The sequence below is a fragment of the Oryza glaberrima genome, chromosome 2 (genome assembly GCF_000147395.1).
Source record: "Oryza glaberrima chromosome 2, OglaRS2, whole genome shotgun sequence".
Classification (NCBI taxonomy): Eukaryota; Viridiplantae; Streptophyta; class Magnoliopsida; order Poales; family Poaceae; genus Oryza; species Oryza glaberrima.
Window position 1 is genome coordinate 1,041,963 of NC_068327.1, and position 21,443 is coordinate 1,063,405.

The following is a 21,443-nucleotide window of genomic DNA, read 5'->3' on the forward strand; positions in this document are numbered from 1 at the left end:
CTCCGTTTCACAATGTAAGTCATTCTAGCGTTTCCCTCATTTATATTAATATTAATGAATCTAGATGTCTAGATTTATATCAATATGAATGTGAGAAATGTTAGAATGACTTACATTGTGAAACGGAGAGAGTATCATTTGTTAGAAATAATACCATTAATTGTTCTAAAGTAAGCGTAATTCTAGAATGTATGCATTCAAACCTTGATTCCTTAAATCATTAATAATATATTTGTTATGAAAAAAACTTCCTTCTGATTATATTTTAAATAAATTTTATAAATATATATAAAAAAATAATGAGACATGTGCATTGTGTAGATGTTCGAAATGACAAAGAAAATAACGAAGCCATTATAGTCGTCAAGCTTATTTTCCCCACATAACTAAAACGTGGTTGCAAATGTGGGTTCCATATTATCACGTATACTCACGTGATCATGTCACATCTTGATGGGGAAAAAAAATCAGGAGCCGCACCGACTCAAAGGTTGCTTAGGCTTCGTTCGATTGCTCTGGAGGGGGAGTCTAAAATTAATTAAATATTAATTATTACAAATTTAAGAACTGAATTTATTTGTTTTTTAAACAGCTTCTATATATAAATATTTTTTTTAAAAATTACATACACTATTTATCAGTTTGAAAAATATGCTAATGAAAACGAGATAGTTGAAGTTTGGAGTTGAAGAATATAACATGGCCTTAGTAGGAACTTATTGTTCCTTCCTCCGATGATCTTCGACCTGAAGATGGGCCAGGAATGTGGTCAAAATTGTACATATTACCCCTTTCCGTATTCTCGTTTTATAAATAGGCCCTCTAGAAAATTTATTTTAAAATAGACCCTTAACTCAACGGCATTAGCAATGGACCGAAGTATGACGCATCGGTGTTACAAATTTTGTCGTTGAGAATTGAGATCCTCGCTAAGCTAGCACAAACTCTATGTCGAATTGTCAACAGGTGGTTGCCGCCAAAAACATTGGCGCAAACATTATACATAATTTGAGAAATTAGCTTACATTTAGCCAGAAACCAACGAGTGAATGGTAATTTAGTAATCTGTTGATTACGTTTACATAATATTTACATCATTACTTAAGGGCATATTTGTTGGTTAATCTATCAGTTTACGTCAAGCTCAGGCCAGCTCAGTAAGGTTCTTGTATTTTGATGTCAAGGTTGATGCTGGGTTTATTTTTAGAACAAATTTTTAGTCGGTCTATTTGTAGAACAAGAACATAAGTAGGACTAAGATGTAAAAATTCCGGGGTCTCGTGAATCTGTGATAGTGATAAATCTGTCCTGAGGACAAGAGTTCATAAATCTAAAAAAGGTAGTACAGCGACAACTCCCCCTGCAGTGTGAAAAACAACAGGTTTATGGTTCTATACGTACTATTAATAAACGTGTATGCGCGTGTGAAATTGGGCATAAATACATTTTGTTCCAGAGGAATTTGGTTCAGATATAAAAGGTACACGCATGGTGAACCTCACGAAATGGAACACTGTTGACTGACCAGTATGTACAGTGCGCTCCATGTTTAACATGCACATGACCATCTTGACCAAAACTAGCCCTAGATACTACAAACCCATGATTGATCTTAATTAACGGCAATTATATTCTCTGCCCTGTTTTTACCATTAACGCTTAAACGAAATGTTGCGAACTGCAAGTCGTCCTGGAGCATCTCCAAGCTAGACATCTCTTAAACCTTGCTCTCCATTTACGGTCCCATCTTTTTACTTAATCACGGAATAAGCTAAACGATATATTTGCAAACGAAAAATAATTTATATATATATATATGTATGTATGTATGTTCTTAGTGATTTAAAAGTATAGGCTAAAAAATAAACTTCAATGAAAAACTCTAAAACCAACTCTAAATTTAAAGTTAAAAATTTAATTTTTGGCTAATGAGTATTAGCATATCATCTTTTACCCATTTGATAAGCTAGCTAGTCAAAGATTCATCTCTATATTTTTCATGTGCTCCAACATGCAATAGCCTCTCCAAATTACACTCTCCATTTTTTTTGTGGGATCCACATTTCAGTCTATATCTCATTTTTCCTTCTCTTCAGCACAAATGAGTGATTTGACCAGCTATTATTCTGGCTTTGCTAGATTTGGCCAGCAAAGGAGTGATTTTACTAGTGGGATGGCTCGGTCAACCAAATATAGCAAGTCTCTTGGTTTGTTTTTTTCTCGGGGTTTGCCTAATTTTGACGTGACGAGAGATCCACCTTTCTTGGAGATGCTCAAATTTTTAGTTGCGTGCCAAATTTTTTTAAGTATACGGACACACATTTGAAGTATTAAATGTAAACTAATAACAAAATAAATTATAGATTCCGCCTATAAACTGCGAGATGAATTTATTAAGCCTAATTAATCCGTCATTAGCAAATATTTACTGTAGCACCATATTGTCAAATCATAGCGTCATTAGTCTCAAAAGATTCGTCTCGTAATTTACATGCAAAATGTGCAATTGGTTTTCTTTCGTCCATATTTAATGCTACATGCATGCATCCAAACATTTTATGTGACGAAAAGGTTGGAAGTTTGATGAAAAAATTTTGAATCTAAACACGGCCATAATAATGCAGCTTTCGATATTTAGACTGTTCGGAGCTCTTTGTTCCCAACTCCTCTTTTCGTTTTACGCGCGCATGTTTTTTAAACTGCTAAACGGTGCGTTTTTCATAAAAAGTTTCTATACGAAAGTTGCTTAAAAAAATTATATTGATTCATTTTTTTAAAAAATAGTAAAAACTTAATTAATCATGCGCTAATGGATCGCTCTGTTTTACGTGCACACAACTTGGGTTAGGAACAGGGGATTCCAAAGTCCAAACGCAGCCGGTTGCTTAACGAAGATAACCATGTGAACGCAGTGGAGTAGTGCGTGGTGGAGGGACAGGAGGGTGCAACGTTGTGACATATGCATGCATATTCAGTAGTAGCAAGGTGGCGTATTTGGATTTCCCGTCAATCGTCAATCGGATCTTTGGATACTAATCTGAGAGCTACTAATTGTAACTTAGAGTACTTATAAAACTAATTGCAAAAAATAAGAGCTAATTCGTGAGATAAATTTTTTTAACCTAATTAATTCATAATTAGCACATGTTTACTGTAGCATCATATATGCTAATATAGATTAATTAAGCTCAATAGATTCGTCTCATGAATTAGTCCAAGGTTATGTAATGGTTTTATCATTAGTCTACGTTTAATGCTTTTAATTAGTGTCCCAACATCCGATGTGGCAAGGATTAAAATTTAATCCATGTATCCAAACAGAGTCTAAATCTCCATCATCTAGTATATGTTTAGGTTGGACATTGACTGAATAGCAGAGGTTATAGTTGACTCTGCTCTGGTTCAATTAAACAAACTAATGTTGTATTTAGGGGGGAAATTATGCCAAAATTTTAAAATTATAACAAGAACTCTTGTATTTGATTTAGTTAACGAAATTAAATAAGTTTATAATATTATAATAATAGTACTTTTTATTCAATTCTATGCATAGTATTTGTTTTGTTTTGTTTTGAAAATAAGTGTTTGAGAAATAATCGATGATCGGAGTTTTAAAACATAAAATATTATTTTTTTACCGGAAAAAGTACTATACAAAACCAACACTGCCAGCCATGTGTGGAATAGCAACAGGCCTAATAGAAGACCGATGGATGGGTCAGCGGATGCAGCAACAAATCGGCAAAAAATGGTTCCTTATCTCCAGGGGCATCCCTTCGATTTCGCTAATTACAACGGGAAATTCCAAAAGAAAAACTGAAATGATAGTAGAAATCACGTGGTTTACTGATCATTAGACAGTGGGTGATGGCACTGGCCTTTGTTCATTCCATCGAAGGTGACAGTGACCGGCCAGCGCCTGTACTGCGAGCATTTTCACGTGTTCATGTACCCTTTTATTCATAAAAATAAACATTCTAAGTACTTCAAATTTATTACAAATACTAAAATATCATAGTACTATTCGTCTTATAAATTACTTCTTATTTAAATTTCGTTTATCCTACTGTCGAAACTTTCGACAATAATAAAAGAGGGTAGCGCACGAGACCTAAAAGTGGATGGATGCGGAGACAAGGATTTAGACAGATTCAGGCCCTCTCGATGAGATGTAATACCCTACTCCTATTTGGGGATTTGAATCCATCGGGTGTATTATAAATCTGACGATCTAGTTGTGAATTATGCCCCCTAGAGGGCCTCCTGCCCACCTTATATAGGATGAGGGGCAGGATTACAAGATAGAAACCTTAACCAATACGATATCAGTTTCCTAAATCTACTTTACAATATTATCAAATCAGGACTTTAGGCCGTTCCATAATATACAAGGAAACGTAATACCTAAGTCATGATCCGTTACATATTTCATAAATATAAGTTATCCCCTATAACTAGTCGGATAACCATACCGTGTGGGTATGAGGTACCCATAATCTCCACACCTACATCAACCCGTCCTCCCATCCCCTATACATTTCTCATTAAATGAGGAGCGTCAAAGTTCTATCTTCTTGATCTTAATATCTACTTAAATAAGCTAGAAATGCTTATATTTGTGGATGAAAGAGGATATATCATATTATGGGGATGTTTGGTTATTAATGAGATTGGTTGACAATATGATATTGAATCTTATCGAGGTAAGGTAGAAGAAGACATGAACTGATTTTATGTTTTATTGATTACTACGCGATGACTTTATTGAAAAAGATCATGCTCACAATATCTTTTTCACTTAGGACTAGATATCCATATTATCACCACTGGTATTATAGGAGTGTTTGGTTCATAGCCACATTTTACCAAATGTTTAGCAAAGTTCAATCAATCTGGTCTAACGTTTAGTTTTTTATATCGCTTTTGTGGCATGCTACAAAATCCTTCCTAAAGTTTGTGTAATTCAATAAGGATTTCCTAGCCACACAAATTATGGTAAAGCAGCACCTCAGTTCAAAACGTTTAGCAAATTGAAACATGCAGCCAAACAACCCAACCCAATAAGACAATGACGCCGCACAACGTACAGTTCATATGGGAAAGCCATTTTACCAAATAGTGATATTTTTATAATGAAAATTTGACTATCAAAATATGACGTCATACAAGTATCATAATTACTTCACATATATAAGTTTCTCAATATGTAGATTGAGTTTTGAGTTAGAATTTTCTTTTGGAATGATATGACACAGGAGAGATACTCAATATTCATCAAAATATTTAAATATTTTTTATAATTAATTTGTTCGGGAGTTTATAACTAATTAAACCACCTGATCAGCACAGTCAGCAACTCAGCATTATTCAAGCGCTTGTGGGTCCCACACACACTTCCCATCTTCGATCTTCCTATAAATGAAGTGGCCATGCATTCCACTTTTTCCATCCCATCTAAACTCGCTTGAGCTTGATATGCCACAGATCAAGGCTTAGAAGAGATAGCTAATTACTCTACGCTAATTAATCCAGCAGCTTAGCTTAGCATAGCTTATCTATGGTTTGCCACGTCTTCTCGTCCTTCTCCTCCTCCCTAATTCGTGTGCTGGAGGCGCCGCTGCTCCTTCCAGCTGCTTCGGCTTCTTCTTCTTCTTCTTCTCCGGCGAGCCGGAGCGGTGGCCGCCGCCGCCGTGCAGCCCACGTCCGCCCTTCGCCGGCGATCTATCCCGGCCGCCAAGAACTTGCCTCTCACTCATCCATGCTACCCACCGACTTCGACATCCAGGTAAGCTACGTACCCTAATTAAACAATTATTTAGGTAGCTACTTTCTCTATTTTGTACTATTATAGTCATTTTGTTTTTTCCAATCAGAATGTCAAATATGTTTTTATGCTACTCCCTTCGTAGCAAGAGTTAGACATATTTTATATTTAAGTTCTTTTGCAAATAAGTTGTTACTATTTGTAAGTCTTTATATATGCAAGACTTTAATAGATAAGTAAATTAAATGTTTGATCAGAGATCATCCGATGAGTCATCTTAATACTCATTGCATTTGTTGTATGCGTGTGCATGTAATTCTTGATCTTTGCTATATGTAGAATAAGTTAATTTTTCTTTGGTCATGGTGCCAAAAGTAATATGTATAATTTTTATGAAAAAAGGGAGCTAGTATGTTTGTTTTATATTAAAAATGTTATTAAAAGTTTAACTTACATAAAAGTCAAAACGAACATGTTATCAAATAGTGAAAATTAGGTAGCTAATAATGAACACATGCATGATACTACTAATCAATATATTTGATTAATTGCTAATCTAGCTCGTGTTTAATTGATCTGCAGGTGTTGATTGAGCGGCACGAAGCCCTGACGGACGACGTGCAGGAGATGCTGCAGCATCAACGCCGGCGACACCAGAAGACGGCGAGCGGCGGCCGGGAGCGGATAGCCACCGTCGACCACCTCAGGCGCCTCTGCATCGACCACTACTTCCAAGACGAGGTCGACGACGCCATGGACGCCTGCCTGCTCGAGGAGCTCGCCCATGGCGGCGACCTGCTTGACGCCACCCTCGCCTTCCGCCTCATGAGAGAAGCTGGCCACCATGTCTCAGCAGGTGAGATGATCACTCTTTATGCGCGAACGTGCGAAAGGGTTGCACGTCAATACTTTAGAAGAAAAAAAATTATAGTTACACAACACAATCAGCCAGACCGGCTTATGCCAGGAGAAGGGAGAAAAAGCAAAATAAAAAGCTGAAGCTTAAAAAACTACAGCGGCTAAACACAAAACTCCAAGCAACTGAAAGGGGCCGAGCCACGCTACACTCCCAACAAATCCCCAAAAAGGGTAATACCAGCTAAAAAATACAGATGGCCCTCCGAGGGTGTGAGATGATCACACACTAATTATCATATATCATATGTTACAGATTAATCAATCAACTAACCATGATTAATTGTCAATTGCAGATGAGGTTCTTGGAAGATTCACAGATGATAATGGCGAATTCAGGCTCGATTACAGAAAGGACATCAGAGGGTTACTCAGCCTGCAAGACATATCACACATGAACATTGGACAAGAAGCCTCACTCTGCAAGGCAAAGGAGTTCTCAACCAGGAACCTTGAATCTGCCATCAACTACCTCGAGCCAAATCTTGCAAGATATGTGAGGCAGTCGCTGGATCATCCCTACCATGTCAGCCTGAATCAGTACAAGGCCAGGCACCATCTCAGCTACCTCCAGACCTTGCCTATCCGGTGCACTGCCATGGAGGAGCTCGCACTTGCAGACTTCCAGCTCAATAAACTACTCCATCAGATGGAGATGCAGGATATCAAAAGGTACATATTACAGTACATACATTATTGAATCATTGATATACATACTAGCTAGCTAGCTACTCCCCCCGTCCCAAAATATAAGAACATAGGATTAGATGTGATATTTTCCAATACTATGAATATGGACAAACATCATGTCCAGATTTGTAGTGCTATAAAATATCTCATCCAGTACTTGTTATAATTTAATTTTTGTTGTAACAAAACAACAATGATTCTTACTAAGTTGAAACACACTTGTATCAAACAATAGTACGATTCATAGAATCATAGAAACTTACTATCTCCGTTCTAGAATGTAAAAGGCTTTAGTGTTTAACACGGTTATCAAGAAAGTAGGTAGAATTAGGTGTTTGAATCTCCTGAATACGAAGATGAAGATAAAGATTAAGTGTTTCATGCAAAACGAGGTGACAATAACGTATGATTAATTGAGTTTTAAATATTACAAACTTGAAAGATGGATTGATCTGATTTTTTAGAACAACTTTCATATAAAAAGTTTTCGTACGAAACACACCGTTTAGTAGTATGAAAAGCGTGCCAATTTATCCAAAAGTTTATCTACTTTTTTAGTGGATTCGAAAGGGACCTTAAATGGAGAGATGTTGTGATTAGGGTTGTGAACCTATAATATTTTGGGATAAATTCTTAGTTGTAGAAAGGAGGGAATACATGCATAGTCATAGCTACTTGCTATAGTTTAATTTCCTGTATTAATTGAACAACCGTGTTTCTTCTTAATTAGTTAGTTGAAACACACTTGTATCAAACAACTGTAAGAATATTCATAAGTAGGAGTAGGACCTTGCTCTTCCATGCATAGCTACTTGCTGTAATTAATTTCCTGTATTAATTGAACAACCGTGTTTCTTCTTAATTAGTTGAAACGTGCACGCTTGTATATATCAAACAACTGTAAGATTCATAGTACCTTACTCCTAGCTACTTGCTGAGTAATTTCCTGTATTGACTGAACAACAGTGTTTCTTCTTAATTACTTTATTCATTTTATAATATAAAAGATTTTAGATAGATGAAACATATACTGGTGCAATAATGAATCTAAACAGTCTGACACATCCTAGTACCAGATTCATTATACTAGTATGTGTCCCATCCACCTAAAATCTTTTATATTATGTGACGGAGAGAGTATCAAATAACAATGTGATTCGTAGTAACTTACATGCATGCCAACTACTTGCTGTATTAATTGAAACAACAGTGATTCTTCCTAATTAGTTGAGCAGTTGTATCAAACAGCAGTGGTTCATAGTTAATTTGCTGGATTAAACTTTGACTATTAGTGTCTGAAAATGATAATATGAACTATGCATGCAGATGGTGGATGGACCTGGGATTGGCTCAAGAAATACCAGTTGCCAGGGACCAGGTTCAGAAATGGTTTGTGTGGATGATGACAGCCATCCAGGGTGCCTCCTTGTCAAGATGCAGAATTGAACTCACAAAGATCGTCTCCTTTGTCTATATTGTGGATGATATTTTTGATCTGGTTGGCACACGTGAGGAGCTCTCCTGCTTCACTCAGGCAATCAGAATGTAAGTCTCAGCTTAAGATAGATAATTAACATCAGTCTTCAACATACATTTGATTTTCCCTATTCTCTTTTTTCTTATTCACTGGATTATTTGCTCTACACATAGAGATATGATTTTTCAAAAACTTCTTGTCTAGCTATTGTATTTCTTAGACTACTTATTACTACTATAAGCCATTTGTTACATTTATAATATTTAATATTTAATTTGTCCCTATAATCAAGTAGATATATACCATCAACTTTCATTCGCGAATAATCTATTTAGAACAGAGCCTTAATTTAAATTGTTATTATGATTATAAGTAACAATTAATAATGATTTTTTTACAGGTGGGACCTTGCAGCTGCTGATTCCTTACCTAGCTGCATGAGATCATGCTTCAGGGCTCTACACACAGTTACAAATGACATCGCAGATATGGTCGAGAGAGACCATGGAGTAAACCCTATCAATCATCTGAAGAAAGCTGTAAGTAATTTTTCGTTTGTGTTAGAACATTTTTTAAAAAAAATCTCATTCATAACGAATTTGCAGCAAGACTGACCATGCATATGCAATGCAATTGACTGAACTTTCTTTCTACCATGTGTATCTTGTGCAGTGGGCAATGCTGTTTGATGGATTCATGACAGAGACAAAATGGTTGTCTGCTGGCCAGGTTCCTGAGTCAGAGGAATACCTAAGAAATGGAGTTGTCACCTCAGGAGTGCCACTTGTATTTGTACACCTGCTGTTCATGCTAGGGCATGATGTGAGCCAAAATGCAGCAGAGTTTGTTGATCACATCCCTCCTGTCATCTCCTGCCCAGCAAAAATCTTGAGACTCTGGGATGACCTGGGCAGTGCCAAGGTCAATACCTTTTTCTCACCATGTCAAACATGCTACTCCCGGCCCTTCAATTTCTTTAATATAGATAATGTCGTTGTCTTCTGTACATACATCGTCTGGCCACTGTATTTGGTTTATACTTTAAGTATGACTTACATTTTTTTTTTCATATTTACATAATTTTATTTCTAATAATATGAATAGTTAAACACATGTTAAAAATCAACGACGTCATATTTATTAAAAACCGGGGAAAGTAATTACTACACACTTATACGTAGCAAATTAATCTTATTCTTCTTTGAATTCTTATTCTCATGTTTTAAATCAGCGCCCACACACACATCAAAGCAATATGGTATCTCTGATATCTTCTCTAAGGATTGTAAAAATATAATTATTTAAAAAAAATGTTTAAAGTTGTATGGGAGATTGATCTTTGCTGGGCCTATCGTGAACTGAAAATGTATGAAATAAAAATTGTAGGATGAGGCACAAGAAGGATTGGACGGATCGTACAAGGAGCTATACCTCAAGGAGAACCCGGGGCTCGCCGCCGGCGAGGCGGAGGAGCACGTGCGGCGGCTGATCGCGGGCGAGTGGGAGGAGCTCAACCGGGAGTGCTTCTCCGCTAGCCCCAGTAGATCGTCGCCGGCGACGACCTTCCCCGCCGGCTTCACGCAGGCGGCGCTCAACGCCGCCAGGATGGTCGGCGTCATGTACGGCTACGACGGCGAGCGGCGGCTCCCCGTCCTCGACGTCTACGTCAGGATGCTGCTCTTCTGAATTCGATCGATTAATTCGACCTGAATTTTAATTTCATCCATGTATGAACCTCATCATCGTCCATGCATAATGGCGTGTAGAGATTAATTGTGGATTAGGTCTTTGTAAATAGGATTATAGTTAGTTGAGTGAGGGAGATAGTACTGGTCGATTTTGTAGTAAATAAATATGATGAATTTTTACTCCCTCCATTATACATATTATAAGGTGTTTTAGTTTTTTTCCTATGATAAACTAATTTCAAATTGAATGAATTTGGGCATGTAATTTATTGCCAAAGTTTTATTTTGGATTACTCTTTAACTTATGTTTTTATTTTGGACCATATAATTCTACATTAATTTGTTGCACTTTAGACCACTCCAAACCACTTTCTGTAAGCATATAACAACTCTAGCACTGTAATAAACTCCCTCACCATGCTCAAGCCACAATTGATAATTTTGTTGGCAGAGTGGCGTACATGGCTAGAGAAAGCCTTAGGATGATAAAAAAACAACAAATGTAAATTTACCTAGTACAAAAATGAAATGATTAGTCAAAGGGTGGTTCAAAGTGCCATTCACTCTCTTTATTTTTCACAGAAAATATAGCAATATTTTTTACACAAAACAAATATATATTTAATGGTGAAATGTAGATGGTGCTATGTTTTTTCATAACTTTGATCGAACTTGAAAAAAGTTTGAAGTTAAAACAAACCTTTTCATGCCCTGCAGCATGGAACATAGAGACGCGCAATTTTTTTTTCTAAAAATTATGGGCGTGTATTTGGACAATGGATACGAATAAAAATCATCAAGAGCTTTTTGCATTCATACGAGCGCATAATAAACTTGGAGTCGAAATACTAAAAAAATGTGAAAATTGAAAACAAAAACATCAATATGAGGATGACAAGTGGGGCCCACCGGGGGAGGGGGTCCTACATGTCATACTGGTCACGGGCCGTGCTGACAAGCTGTCAATCCCAAATTCACCTCTCGCCGTCACGCGAATTCCGGCGGCGACCCACCTCGCCGGCGGCCGGCTACCCCCGCCACGCACCACCGCCGGATCAAGCCTCCCTGCCACAAACCAGGAGCTCTTCCTCGCCGGCGCTCTCCTCATCCACCCGTAGCAGGTGACCATCTCTCCTTCGCGCGCTCTCCTTTGCAAGGGCAAGGAAGCCCTACCTTGCTTGGATGACTTGAATCCAAACCGGATCTCGCTTGTGCCGATGTGTTTTGGTTTCAATTCTCTACTGGTATTCGCAGCTATATTTCCATTCCCCCACCCCGCGTTTAGTCCCCATCGCGTCTAGTATGACGATTTTTTTTTTTACCATAGATTGGGGGTTTGGAAGTAGATTGTATGTTGGATTCCACTCTGTTGGATTGAAATACTCTAATCATTGTTTGCAGAACCCAGATTGGTGAAGTTTCCCTGGTGTGGAAATTTTTTCATTGTGCTCTTCAATGTTGTTTGTACTATCATAAACATCAAAAGTAGTTCAGATTCTCTGCTGCATAATTCACACTAAATGTCCCATCACGAAAATATCCTCTGCGTTGTTAGTGATACACTGATAATCTGATATACATGTGAATAGGTATGGTATAGTTATCTGCGGTAGAATACTATGGAACCCATGCCTAGGCTTATTTTTGTGTATGATTTGGATTTTAGAGAGGCCCTGGAAATGTGTGAAGTGGTTAGAAATTTTAGATGTAACTGTAATTCACAGGCTAATGTTCTATGTATGTGTCATAATCGGCTTCTGAATCTTTTCAACACTGAATGGCAATATAAAGGTGGTGTAATTTTGACTCACCAATCGTGAATCATCATGGATTTGTGAACCATAGCATTTTTTGTCATCTTTTCTGCATTCCAGCCTGTGACTAACATTGTATCTTACATGGAATTTCCTGGAATGCATTACTCAATCTATGATCTGCAAAATGAAGCCCAACAGTTTCAGTTGATTTTGATATTTCCAAGATGCATTTCTGTTAATATTTTTTTATGATACTCAGTTGACAAAAGATAATCAATCATATTCTTTTTTTTGTTCAAATTTCTGTCAATGCTGATGTATGATTGCTTTGTTATTTTCTGTGTAGGAATGGAGAAGTATCACAGCAACTCCCGATTTGCTCCCTTCAGAGATGCTCCATTTGCTCTCCGTGGTAAGAGATTTTCAGTGATTTGGTATGCTATCTGTCCTTCTGACGTAGTTACATGATATCAAACAATTACACCACAGACACACTGAATTGGTAATATTGGAGTCATGCATACATCTTTTTAAGTATATTCTTGTATGTAGGAGGTAAGACTGACTGACAGTTGAGGTATCCCAAGGCTGGAAACTACATTAGAGTGTCACTCTGCCAAATAGTGGTTCAGTTGAGACAAGTCTAATACTGTGCTGATTTATCACCATATATAGATTGTCTGCATAGCTCGAGATGATCAAACACAGCCGTGTAGCGCTGGTCATTTATTATCTGAATGCAAAAGGCTGTTGCTGGTCATACATGATTTATCTTTTATGGGGGCAAGAGTTTATGCGTGTCTGACATGACTTTGATCACTTCCGGTTGGATATAGGTGAATAATTGATGTGTAGTTTTAGTGAGAAACAGCCATCTCTAGTGAATCTTTAGCAAGCAACTGCTAATTCTGTGTATACATGTATAGTTCACAATGCCTTCAATCAGATTTGGTAAAATGCAATCAAGAACCCCCCCCCCCCCCCAAAGTTTTTTGTGTGCTCTTGCTCTATGTATGTTTTTTTTTTTTTGTTTACAGTTCATTTCACACAACCAGGAATTCCTCACATTTGTTGCCACCATACTTTCAGGTGCCCTTGGTAGCTCAGGCTCATCTTTCAGCAGCATCGACAGCCTCAGACGCTCCTCAACCCTTGAGCAAGCTAGGGGGTACACATCTCGTCCCCTAGGAGCTGTGCGGCCAAAGATGCTCCCATCTGGATGCCGACCCCTGCACACAAGCCATCCTCTGTCGGCTCCTGTTGCTAACCGCCCCCTGTCACCCCACCTTCCTCTGAAGAAGCCACAGCTGAGTGCTACATTCTCTATCTCGCACCGTATATTTGGTGCTGCGTTGGGTGCTGCCATTATATCCATTCCTCTCGCCACCAAGTTCAGCCTCATGTTTGATGTCTGAGAGAGAAATGTGGTCTGCATGATGAGAAAGAAATGCTATATTTCTGTGACTATCTCAGCATCTGAATTTGCCTTGCAATGCAACTGTAGCTGCCGGTGGAATAATATCTTTGCTGTGCTTGTAGACTTGTGAATAATAAACAAAACATGCAATGACCATACTCCCTGTGAGATATGATGTTTTATGCAAAGTGTTAATTTTCTCTACCCTTTATTGTTCTGCTGCCTTGTGGAATTCCATGATTCATTTTTCTCCTGGCAAAAAATGCTTGCCATGCGTGCAATTTATTCACTATGAGTTTGCGTTGTTTGTATAATGCTCCAGTTGAGCTGTAGTTCTTTTGCTGCTGCAAGGAAGGGTTGGAGACAATTGAAATGGCCAATGAGCTTATAGTGCTTCTCCCATTCTGAAAATTCAATGTCAATGATCATTGCCAAAAATAAAAATAATATATTTTAGTATGTGTAAATAATCCTTGCTGAAATCTAACATAACTATTTGCACTTTTTTTTGTATGTACATCATCATTGCTAAAATCTTTAATAAGTATTTACACTGTTTTTTTTTAAAAAAAAGTGTTTGTCTCTGTTATTAGTAGGGGGAGCAGGGTGGTAGTACCTGGAAAATAAAAGTTCGGTGCAATGAATCGCGCGGCGAGGTCGAGGTCGCCGGAGGACGCGTCGGTGGCGGCGGCGCGGAAGCTGCACCTCCTCCTCCGCTCCCGGGACCTCCGCCCGGCGCTCTCCTACCTCCGCACCCTCCCCTCGCCGCTCACCCTCCTCCCCAACCACGCCCTCAACGCCCTCCTCCGCGCGCTCGCCGCCGCCGGCAGCGTCCGCGCCGCCGCGGCCCTCTTCCGCCGCATCCCTTCCCCCACACCGCACTCCTTCAACTCCCTCCTCGCCGCCCTCCTCCGCCGCGGCCGCCGCCGCGCGGCCTCCGCGCTCTTCGCCGCGCTCCTCCGCTCCCCCTCCGCCTCCCCCGACGCCGCCACCCTCAACACCCTCCTCCACGGCCTTTCCACCGCATCCCCGCACCCGTCCACTCCCGCGCTCCTCAGGCTCTTCCGCTTCTTGCCCGACACCTACGCCTTCGCGCCGGACGCCATCTCGTACAACTCGCTGCTCTCCGCTCTCTGCCGCGCCGGCGACGTGCTCACCGCGCGCAAGCTGTTCGACGGAATGCGCGTCGGAGGAGAAGAAGGCAGAGGAGCTGTCTTTCCTAACGTTATCACCTACACGACCATGATCAAGGCGTACTGCGCCAAGAGGCTCGTGAACGAGGCTCTCGCGATCTTCAAGCTAATGGTCGCGGATGGTGTGGCGCCGAACAGGATCACATACAACACGATGGTGCAGGGGTTCTGCGATGCCGGCAGGATGGAGCTAGTGAAGGAGGTGTTGGAGATGGACTCGTTTAGGCCGGACACTTGCACATTCAACACTCTGGTGGCCGTGCATTGTAGGGAAGGCCGGATCGAGGATGCTATGAAGGTGTTTAATCAGATGGTGGAGCTCCGTGTGAGACGTGATTCTGCAAGCTATAGCATGGTCATCCGGGTGTTGTGTGAGAATGGGGAATTTGGGCAGGCTGAGGAGCTTGTGGATGAGCTCTTGGAGAAGGAGGTGCTCAAGAAGAGAGGGGGTTGCACGCCGCTCATTGCAGCGTACAACCCGGTTTTTGTGTACTTGTGTGAGCATGGGAAGACAAAGAAGGCAAGGATGCTGTTTGGGCAGCTGCTGGACCGGAGGAGCAAGGTCGATGTTCCTGCATTCAAGACATTGATCCTTGGGCATTGCAGAGAGGGTGATTTCGAAGAAGGGTATGCATTGCTGCTCTCAATGTTGAAGCGGGATCTTGTCCCTGATGATGAATGCTACATTGCCGTGATTGAAGGGTTTTCACAGAGGGGAAGGATGAAGTTTGCATGGGAAGCCTTGCACAGGATGTTGAATAGCGGTCTTCGGCCAAGCACAAGTACTTTTCACTTGGTTCTTTTGGGGCTTTTGAACAAAGATGGTTGTGCAAAAGAAGCAGCTGATTTGATTGAGATAATGCTAGAGAGGAAGATTCGCCAAAATGTTGATCTTTCGACAAATTTGGTAGATACGTTGTTCAGGAACAACCTAAATGACCGTGCTTACAAGATTGTTACATCTCTATATGACCATGGCTATTACATCAAGATGGAAAAGTTAATCGCAAACCTTTGCGAGGAAAAGAAGTTCATAGAAGCTGCAGATTTTACTTTGTTTAGCTTGGAGAAGTCTCAGAATTTTGGTGTAGCCATTCCAAGCATGGTTCTGGATGGTCTTTGCATGACTGGTAGAGCTTCAGAAGCATTCGGGCTGTTCTATGAACTCATTGAGAACAGAAGTGCTTTGGCTTCTGTCGCTGCACCTCGTAGTTTAGTTGCACTTCATCATGCACTGGAGGAATCCGGGAAAATGAAGGAAGCTGATTTTATTGCTAAACAGATGAGACGTGCAAGTGCCAGAATAAGGGAAAGAATCTAGTGGGTTGCTTTGTCCCAAGGAGCATTTCAATCGCATGCCCTTTGCTTCTCCAAACAGGATGGACTAATAAGTGTGAACTTAAAAGAACGAACAGGATGCAGAAACTGTGCCTGATCCACTGCCCCATAAGAAATGGATCAACCAACTGTATGATGTTAGAATGCAGATTAATTCAGCAGATATCCTTTTTTTTTCAGGGAAACTACGGCGGGTGGATTAGCACCGGCCTGAACATTTATTGATAAATAAAGAGATAGTTACAAATAAAGATAATTTACATGGAGGAAGGAGAAGTTGCTTGAGAATTCAGAAAATACAGAGGGGGGAGGATGGAGTTTAAGAAATTCCTATGTCACTAAGATTGTTCATCCAGGTGTTCAGAGCGGGGCGTAGATGCTCCGGGCAGCGGTGTACCCATAATTCAGCAGATATCCTTCAAATATTGGTCCAATCAGGACTTTGTATAGCCAAACAATCAAGCCAACTTTCTCTGTCACTATAGTATCACCGATCTGGATCATTTCTTCTCAAGGATTGATATCTTTGGGAGGAAATGAAGTGTGGGAAGACCAGATCACAAGAGTACTCTGCTCCTGGACTTTGAAGGGCAGTAGTTGCGGGAGATCAAAGAATCCGGCTGAAAGAAACATATTGTGAAAATGTACTGCTTTCCCCCCCTAAATGCATGAGGCAGAGCTCCTTGCCCTTTTTGCTCAAAAAAAAAAGGAAAAGAAGAAAAGGTATGGTTTACACTTGCCATATCAAAGTAAGAACGATAATGCCATCACTTTGTTTACCAAAGCCCAGCAATTGCGGGGAATTTAACTATTTGCCACTTTTACATTTGACAATTAACCAAATACCTTTTTTAAGATTGTACTTAAGAATTTACCATTAGAGAGAGAAGCTTTTGTAACTTTTTGCCACTTTTTGCCCTGTGGAGTGCCACATGTGCATGCCAACATGGACCAACGTGAAAAATGACCAACCTACCCCTTCTAGCTAGTGGTAAGTTTCTCAGTTGCTAAGCCTGTCCGCACTGAATCTTAGTCATAATTCATTCACTGGAAAGATACCAAGAGAAACCAGCAACCTGCCCAATCTTCCCATTTTACCCTTTTAAATTTATAAGGCAACAACATCAATGGCAACATTCATGTTACAGTCAGTTCATTAACTTTTTGAGGCTGCATTCGGATGTCATTTTTCTAACTTCTACTCACAGTTATTAGGACCGACCGGACCGGCGGTTGGACTGAAAAAAAACCGGAACCAGGGCCTCTGCCGGTCTGAGTTCTACTCCCTCATTTTTTTTCACACGTTTCTTTAATAACTTTTTTAAATAAAATTAAGTTACTTTAAATATATATATTAATCTATTCTTTATTTCTTAAAACTCAAACTAAATTAGTCATGCGCTAATTCTTTGCTCAGTTTTACGTGAAGAGAGAAATATTTCCAAACCATGCTATCGTACACCTTAATCGAGCTCACTCCAGGTGGCACCATCCCAACAATACCAGCCAAATTGGAATACCGTTTAGCAGCTTGAAAAACGTACACGTGAAAAACGAGAGAGATGAGTTGTGAAAGTGAACAAAAGAACTCAATCTAAGTATCGTTTTGAAAGTTTGTTATAACCATCTCAGTGGATCTATTCCTTCAAATATTGATTCGTTAACTGATGTGGAGGTACTCGGTCTTTAATATAGTACCTCATAAAAGTGAACAGCATCCATACCGATGCAACTGATTCGCGAAAGCAATTTGTCCAAATATTATTCCTGACTCAGCTTATATTACAGACATTACTAACAAGGGTAGATTAGTCATTTCGTGTACCTGGTCCATGCTGGCATGTATATGTGGCACTGAACAGTGCAGAAAGTGGCAAAAAATTACAAAAGCTTCTCTCTCCAGTGGCAAATTCTTAAGTGCAAATCTAAGAAGGGTATTTGTAAAAGTGGCAAATAGTTAAATTTCCCGCAAGTGTGAGGCAATTTCTATATCAAGCATTATTATTTTGGAAGACAGGTTGGCTAACTTACCATCAGTCTGCCTATTTTTTACAGAGGAGTGACCTTAGCTCGACTAGCAAATATTCCTAATACTTTACAGAGGAGTTTCCTTGCCAGTTGCCACAAGATGTATTGGTTGATGTGTCTGAACGTAAAGAATCATACTACAAAATTCCAATTTCACATTGTCGTTCTCCTGTTTTGATGCTGTTTGTGAGTTGTGATAGCCGTGACTCAGTTTATGTGCATGCATTCAGATACTTTGGGGGCTCACCACAGAACTACACAGTATCCTGCCAACTCAGTTGGAAATTGAAACACTGAAATATGAGAAGTAGGAGATGATCATAAGAACATTATGTTCCTTCACCCAGTTATTTAGCACATAACACATTTAATCCTACTCGGCGCAGAGAATCAATGGAAAACGCGTGATGTTCAGATCTCACAGTTCCAAGGAAACCACGAACAGGTATATAACACGCAATCACATCAAACGTTTTAAGTGTTCAACACACTCGAAATACTGAGTGAATTCCAAGGTTACTACCATAACAAACAGTTCTGGTATCACGTCTCTAGTACTACAGAGATATTCACCACCACAGGAAAGCTGGGTACCGCCACAGGAAAGCTGGATTCAGCATGGTAGGCAGGGAGAAACACACTATTTCGTGAAGCAGTGTCACTCAATAGATTGCAACACTCAAGTAATCCCCTATCTGTGAAAGAACATAGCAAAGAATCAATTGATTTTTGCCTCAGAAGAAAACATTGTAATAACATAATACAGCTCTGACAAATACCTGGAATCCTAGCTCTGCAAGAGTTTTAGCATCATCTCCCCTTCCATGGCCATAAGAGAAGGTTGAACCCACCTTCAATCAATATCCAATTATATAAGTTATCACAAATTGAACAGTTACTGGTTTGGAATATAAAGGAACATGGGTTGTACAAGGGAATTTACTGACATATTTAGTGGTTTAATGGCACAGATAGAACTTGTAACAAGCTACGTTTTAGTACAGAGACAATTATCACAATGTGACTGAAGTGGCTACTGGTAAGTGGTAACTACATGGGGCCTAGTGGTGTACCAATGACATGTGTTAGGTATGCATACCTGAGTTTGCAGAAAAGAGATTTTGATGTCATTGGAAGCATGTCATGAATATAAGCACACAAAATAGTAACCATAACTAAAACTAATAGCCCATGTATAGTGACCAAACTAATAGCCAAGGTATAGTGACAGTCAAAGCAAAATCCAACTCATTCACGATAATAACACTCATTCCCTATTCAGATTAAGACCAACGTGCTCTGCATTTTTTCCATGTTTGTGTATCAGAGGAAGAAAAACAGGATGAGCAGAAGAATAGTCACAATGGTCAATGGGGATAAACTCTCACCTCTTTGACAACAAAACGACCATGCTTATCAGGGTACACGAAAGCAAAAGAAAGCCTTGCATTTCTTTTTCTTGCTGCAAGAGCAACCTCTTTCACCTGAAACATAACCAAAACTGTGCTGATCAGATCTCCATCTAAAAACAACATTTAGTCAAACGTAGTGCCAAACCCCACTTATCATCATCAGACTAGTCAAATTTTGTTGATTTCTAGTTTGCTAAGTAGTATAAAACTAGGTAAAATTTCATTTTCCCCAAAGAGGACAAGAAAGCACAATATTAGAAAAATTACAAGATCAGTGAGCTCTCGGAGTGTGGCATCCTTCCACGTGTATATCTGTACTTCATCTTTCGGCTCCTTTCCTCTCACGGCAAACTCTTCATTTTGGTGATGGCCACCAACCTGAAAATAAATGACCAGTACCACAATCAGCTTTCTGTGTCGCTGAGTGTTTACTCAAGAATCTGAAGTCTGTCCTAAATGAATGGCTTGGGATTTAATTTTCAACAACACTACCATGAGTTACTTGATCGAGTTATACTGCATAGAAGTGCGACTCAACTACAAGTGCGATATGAACATTACAATTCCATCAAGGCACCAGAACCTATGATTCGGTAAGATTGCACAATGCAAATAACTAGCGCAATAAAGTTTCTGACTATTTATTTAACTTGTATTCAAATGAACATATGCTCTCATCAGTCAACCACACTAAACAGAAGTGTAAATCACATAATGTGAACTTATCATACATACAGGAATACAAATGAACGAAGTTAGCAGTAAGAGAGATAACAAGAGGTTTTACCTTTGTGAAAACCCGGAGCAGGAGAGGGCACGTCTGCAAAAGAACCCGATAGTGAACAGTAAGTAAACAAATCAATCAACATGGTTAACCTAGCAGAATCGAACTGGAACACAATGCCGTCGAATCGCAAGGTAGTACGCAATCTACTGCTGTTCCAGCGCATCGATTGGGAGGGGGGCACGTAGGAGGCCTCACCTTCTCGCGATCGACGGGTTCGACGCGCGCGCGAGCCATGGGAGGAGGCCCCCGGTACTGCATCGGCGGCCCTGGCCGCACAGGCCTCATCGGCATCTCGCCCCTTCCCGCCATCGCAACGAGACCTCCCCCTGCCCTGCCCGAGGAAGAAGAAAGCTAGTACGAATCAATCTACTGCTCCGGAATCACCAATCAGCAAGCGACTGACCTTGCTCACCTGCTCCGCCGCCGCCGCCGCCGATCACTTCAGAAGGGGATGCGAGAGAAGCAAAGAAAACCCTAGTAAACTTTTTGTAGATTGCACCCTGGGTTCAAATGAAAATACAATTTTACAATTCAGTCCACCTCTAAAAAAGGGACATTTAACTCCATGTCACTTTTAAGATGTAGCAATTAATTATTAGTTATTTATTGTCTATCACACGTGGGTCTAATGTTAAATAATTTAGCACCACTAGTAAGTAAGAGAGTAAGGGCCCGTTTAGTTCTCAAAAACTTTTTCCCAAAAACATCACATCGAATCTTTGGACACATGCATGGAGTATTAAATATAAATAAAAAGAAAAACTAATTGCACAGTTATGGGAGAAATAGGGAGACGAATCTTTTAAGCCTAATTAGTCCGTGATTAGCCATAAGTGCTACAGTAACCCACATGTGCTAATGACGGCTTAATTAGGCTCAAAAAATTCGTCTCGCGGTTTCCCGGTGAGTTATGAAATTAGTTTTTTCATTAATGTCCAAAATCCCCTTCCGACATCCGGTCAAACGTCCGATGTGAC

At 39.8% G+C, this 21,443-nt stretch overlaps 4 protein-coding genes across 6 annotated transcripts; 3 read left to right on the forward strand and 1 right to left on the reverse strand.

Annotated features, from left to right (window-relative positions):
- The first annotated feature begins 5,464 nt into the window (after positions 1-5,464).
- Positions 5,465-10,766, forward strand: LOC127761588 (S-(+)-linalool synthase, chloroplastic). Its single transcript, XM_052285899.1, has 7 exons — positions 5,465-5,785; positions 6,347-6,620; positions 6,976-7,351; positions 8,696-8,914; positions 9,247-9,385; positions 9,519-9,767; positions 10,233-10,766. Exons 1-7 carry the CDS (start codon positions 5,558-5,560, stop codon positions 10,530-10,532), a joined length of 1,785 nt encoding a protein of 594 aa, XP_052141859.1. The 5' UTR covers positions 5,465-5,557; the 3' UTR covers positions 10,533-10,766.
- Positions 10,767-11,467: 701 nt separating this feature from the next.
- On the forward strand, positions 11,468-13,912 carry LOC127762792 (succinate dehydrogenase subunit 3-1, mitochondrial). The gene is made up of 3 exons (XM_052287285.1): positions 11,468-11,655; positions 12,638-12,703; positions 13,381-13,912. The coding sequence occupies exons 2-3, from the start codon at positions 12,640-12,642 to the stop codon at positions 13,704-13,706; spliced, it is 390 nt and encodes a 129-aa protein (XP_052143245.1). The 5' UTR covers positions 11,468-11,655; positions 12,638-12,639; the 3' UTR covers positions 13,707-13,912.
- Positions 13,913-14,289: 377 nt separating this feature from the next.
- On the forward strand, positions 14,290-18,475 carry LOC127762789 (pentatricopeptide repeat-containing protein At1g02060, chloroplastic). Its single transcript, XM_052287281.1, has 2 exons — positions 14,290-16,962; positions 18,295-18,475. Exon 1 carries the CDS (start codon positions 14,348-14,350, stop codon positions 16,220-16,222), a length of 1,875 nt encoding a protein of 624 aa, XP_052143241.1. The 5' UTR covers positions 14,290-14,347; the 3' UTR covers positions 16,223-16,962; positions 18,295-18,475.
- Positions 18,476-18,566: 91 nt separating this feature from the next.
- Positions 18,567-20,964, reverse strand: LOC127762791 (histone deacetylase complex subunit SAP18). 3 transcript variants are annotated; one of them, XM_052287282.1, is made up of 7 exons: positions 20,879-20,964; positions 20,662-20,797; positions 20,467-20,499; positions 19,947-20,057; positions 19,656-19,751; positions 19,047-19,118; positions 18,567-18,962 (listed from the first exon to the last, which is right to left on the reverse strand). In XM_052287282.1, the coding sequence occupies exons 2-7, from the start codon at positions 20,773-20,775 to the stop codon at positions 18,930-18,932; spliced, it is 459 nt and encodes a 152-aa protein (XP_052143242.1). In that variant the 5' UTR covers positions 20,776-20,797; positions 20,879-20,964; the 3' UTR covers positions 18,567-18,929. The 3 variants fall into 3 exon arrangements, with proteins under 3 accessions (XP_052143242.1, XP_052143243.1, XP_052143244.1); XM_052287283.1 differs by having other exon boundaries at positions 20,662-20,817; positions 20,879-20,959; XM_052287284.1 differs by having other exon boundaries at positions 20,870-20,927.
- Positions 20,965-21,443: the final 479 nt, after the last annotated feature.

What these genes read in the sequence shown, in the direction of transcription:
- LOC127761588 (XM_052285899.1), top strand. Translation starts at nt 5,558, where the DNA reads ATGGTTTGCCACGTCTTCTCGTCCTTCTCCTCCTCCCTAATTCGTGTG. An exon ending in TTCACTCAGGCAATCAGAAT is followed by an intron (nt 8,915 to 9,246) that starts GTAAGTCTCAGC and finishes ATTTTTTTACAG; the next exon opens with GTGGGACCTTGCAGCTGCTG. An exon ending in ATGACCTGGGCAGTGCCAAG is followed by an intron (nt 9,768 to 10,232) that starts GTCAATACCTTT and finishes TAAAAATTGTAG; the next exon opens with GATGAGGCACAAGAAGGATT.
- LOC127762792 (XM_052287285.1), top strand. Translation starts at nt 12,640, where the DNA reads ATGGAGAAGTATCACAGCAACTCCCGATTTGCTCCCTTCAGAGATGCT. An exon ending in TGCTCCATTTGCTCTCCGTG is followed by an intron (nt 12,704 to 13,380) that starts GTAAGAGATTTT and finishes CCATACTTTCAG; the next exon opens with GTGCCCTTGGTAGCTCAGGC.
- LOC127762789 (XM_052287281.1), top strand. Translation starts at nt 14,348, where the DNA reads ATGAATCGCGCGGCGAGGTCGAGGTCGCCGGAGGACGCGTCGGTGGCG.
- LOC127762791 (XM_052287282.1), bottom strand. Translation starts at nt 20,775, where the DNA reads ATGGCGGGAAGGGGCGAGATGCCGATGAGGCCTGTGCGGCCAGGGCCG. An exon ending in TCCGAGAGCTCACTGATCTT is followed by an intron (nt 19,752 to 19,946) that starts GTAATTTTTCTA and finishes GTTATGTTTCAG; the next exon opens with GTGAAAGAGGTTGCTCTTGC. An exon ending in TTGCAGAGCTAGGATTCCAG is followed by an intron (nt 18,963 to 19,046) that starts GTATTTGTCAGA and finishes GTTCTTTCACAG; the next exon opens with ATAGGGGATTACTTGAGTGT.